At 46.6% G+C, this 1,389-nt stretch overlaps 1 protein-coding gene across 1 annotated transcript; it reads left to right on the top strand.

The window, feature by feature from the left end:
* Positions 1-743: 743 nt before the first annotated feature.
* PPTG_07878 (hypothetical protein) lies at positions 744-1,268 on the top strand (the record flags this gene model as incomplete). The annotated part of the gene is made up of 1 exon (XM_008902255.1): positions 744-1,268. The coding sequence occupies one exon, from the start codon at positions 744-746 to the stop codon at positions 1,266-1,268; it is 525 nt and encodes a 174-aa protein (XP_008900503.1).
* Positions 1,269-1,389: the final 121 nt, after the last annotated feature.

Here is a 1,389-nt window from a genome sequence, read left to right as displayed (position 1 = left end):
AAACGTAAGAGTTCATACCAAATGATACGAGACAGTCATACCAAAAAGTACGAGTTCGTATGAAACCTTCTCCACAGAGAAGTACAATACTCTGGTAGATCCTCCGCTGGTCGGGCATTGTTGATATGGTTCTTGCGGTCCTTTCTAATGAAGTACAATACTCTGGTAGATCCTCCGCTGGTCGGGCATTGTTGATATGGTTCTTGCGGTCCTTTCTAATGAAGGAAGCTAGCTTCTCGATTGTTATCATAGTCGGTGCGTCAGCGTTTTCAACCACTACGAAAACTTCTTAAAACTGGCTTCGTAGACAGTCTGCGTAGCCTTTTTGAGCACCTCGTTGGCCGTATGCTGACCGTCTTTAGCCAACTCATGGATCCCCATCTCTCTCAGATACGTCAGATTGAGAACTGACCACGTGTTGCATCCACGGGCCACGAGTGAACCGTCGTACCTTTTTGTATGACTAGTATTGTGCTTTGCAGCTCTTTTGGCAAATCAGACGTCGCCAAGTGCCTCCGTTCAACAGAGGGTTAGGGTAATACCTCCAAGTTAGCTCGTTACATTCTATGAATTATTAATACTAAAAGTGCATCAATCAGAGCTCACTATGAGAACTGGTTCCGGGCGTACCAACGCAGCTATCGCCGCAACCACATTAGTCCGATTGGCGGTCATTTCACTGGCATTCGGACTTTAGCCGGCAAAGGGACAGTTCAAACGAACTCTATTCAAAAGACAGCACTATGACGTTTTCAGTAGATCTCCGCTGGCGAGCTATTGTCTTAGTTTACGTGTACAATATCGATAGAAGTACGGTAAGTAGTGTTCTTGGTGTATCTGCACGAAGCCAAGAGCGTTGGTACACCCAATTCCGAAAAACTGGTAACGTCTCCAGCGAGCGAAAGAAAAAAAATAAAACCTCGAGATGGCCGCCAGACGTGTGCAACTTCGTCAAGAAATACGTGACGGCTAATCCGTGCTTCTACTTCGAAGAGCTCCGTGAGGAACAACGCGCCAACTTCAGTGATCTTCTCAACATTTCGGACTCGTCAATTTGCCGTGCACTTCGCTTCGACCTCGGCCTGACCCGTAAAGTACTGACAAAGCGTGCTAGTGAAAGCATTCCCCGTGAGAGACGAGAGTATGTTCAGCGCCTACTGCCCTACTATTGTGGACCGGACCAACGCGTTTCGTTGACGAAACGTCGAAGGACGCTAGGTATGCAAGCAATGACTATTAATCAATTTGATTCAAGGTTATTTTACTAAACAAAATGTATTGTAGATCTGTGCTTCGCAAATACGGATGGTCATCGGAAATCAGCTTGCCCATTTTTGCGGAGACGTGCCGTATGCCACACAGTCTCCAACTGCATGTCAAACTCGCTCT

The sequence above is a fragment of the Phytophthora parasitica genome, assembly GCF_000247585.1.
Source record: "Phytophthora parasitica INRA-310 unplaced genomic scaffold supercont2.13, whole genome shotgun sequence".
Taxonomy (NCBI): domain Eukaryota; phylum Oomycota; class Peronosporomycetes; order Peronosporales; family Peronosporaceae; genus Phytophthora; species Phytophthora nicotianae.
This window is presented reverse-complemented; position numbering and strand designations above follow the sequence as displayed.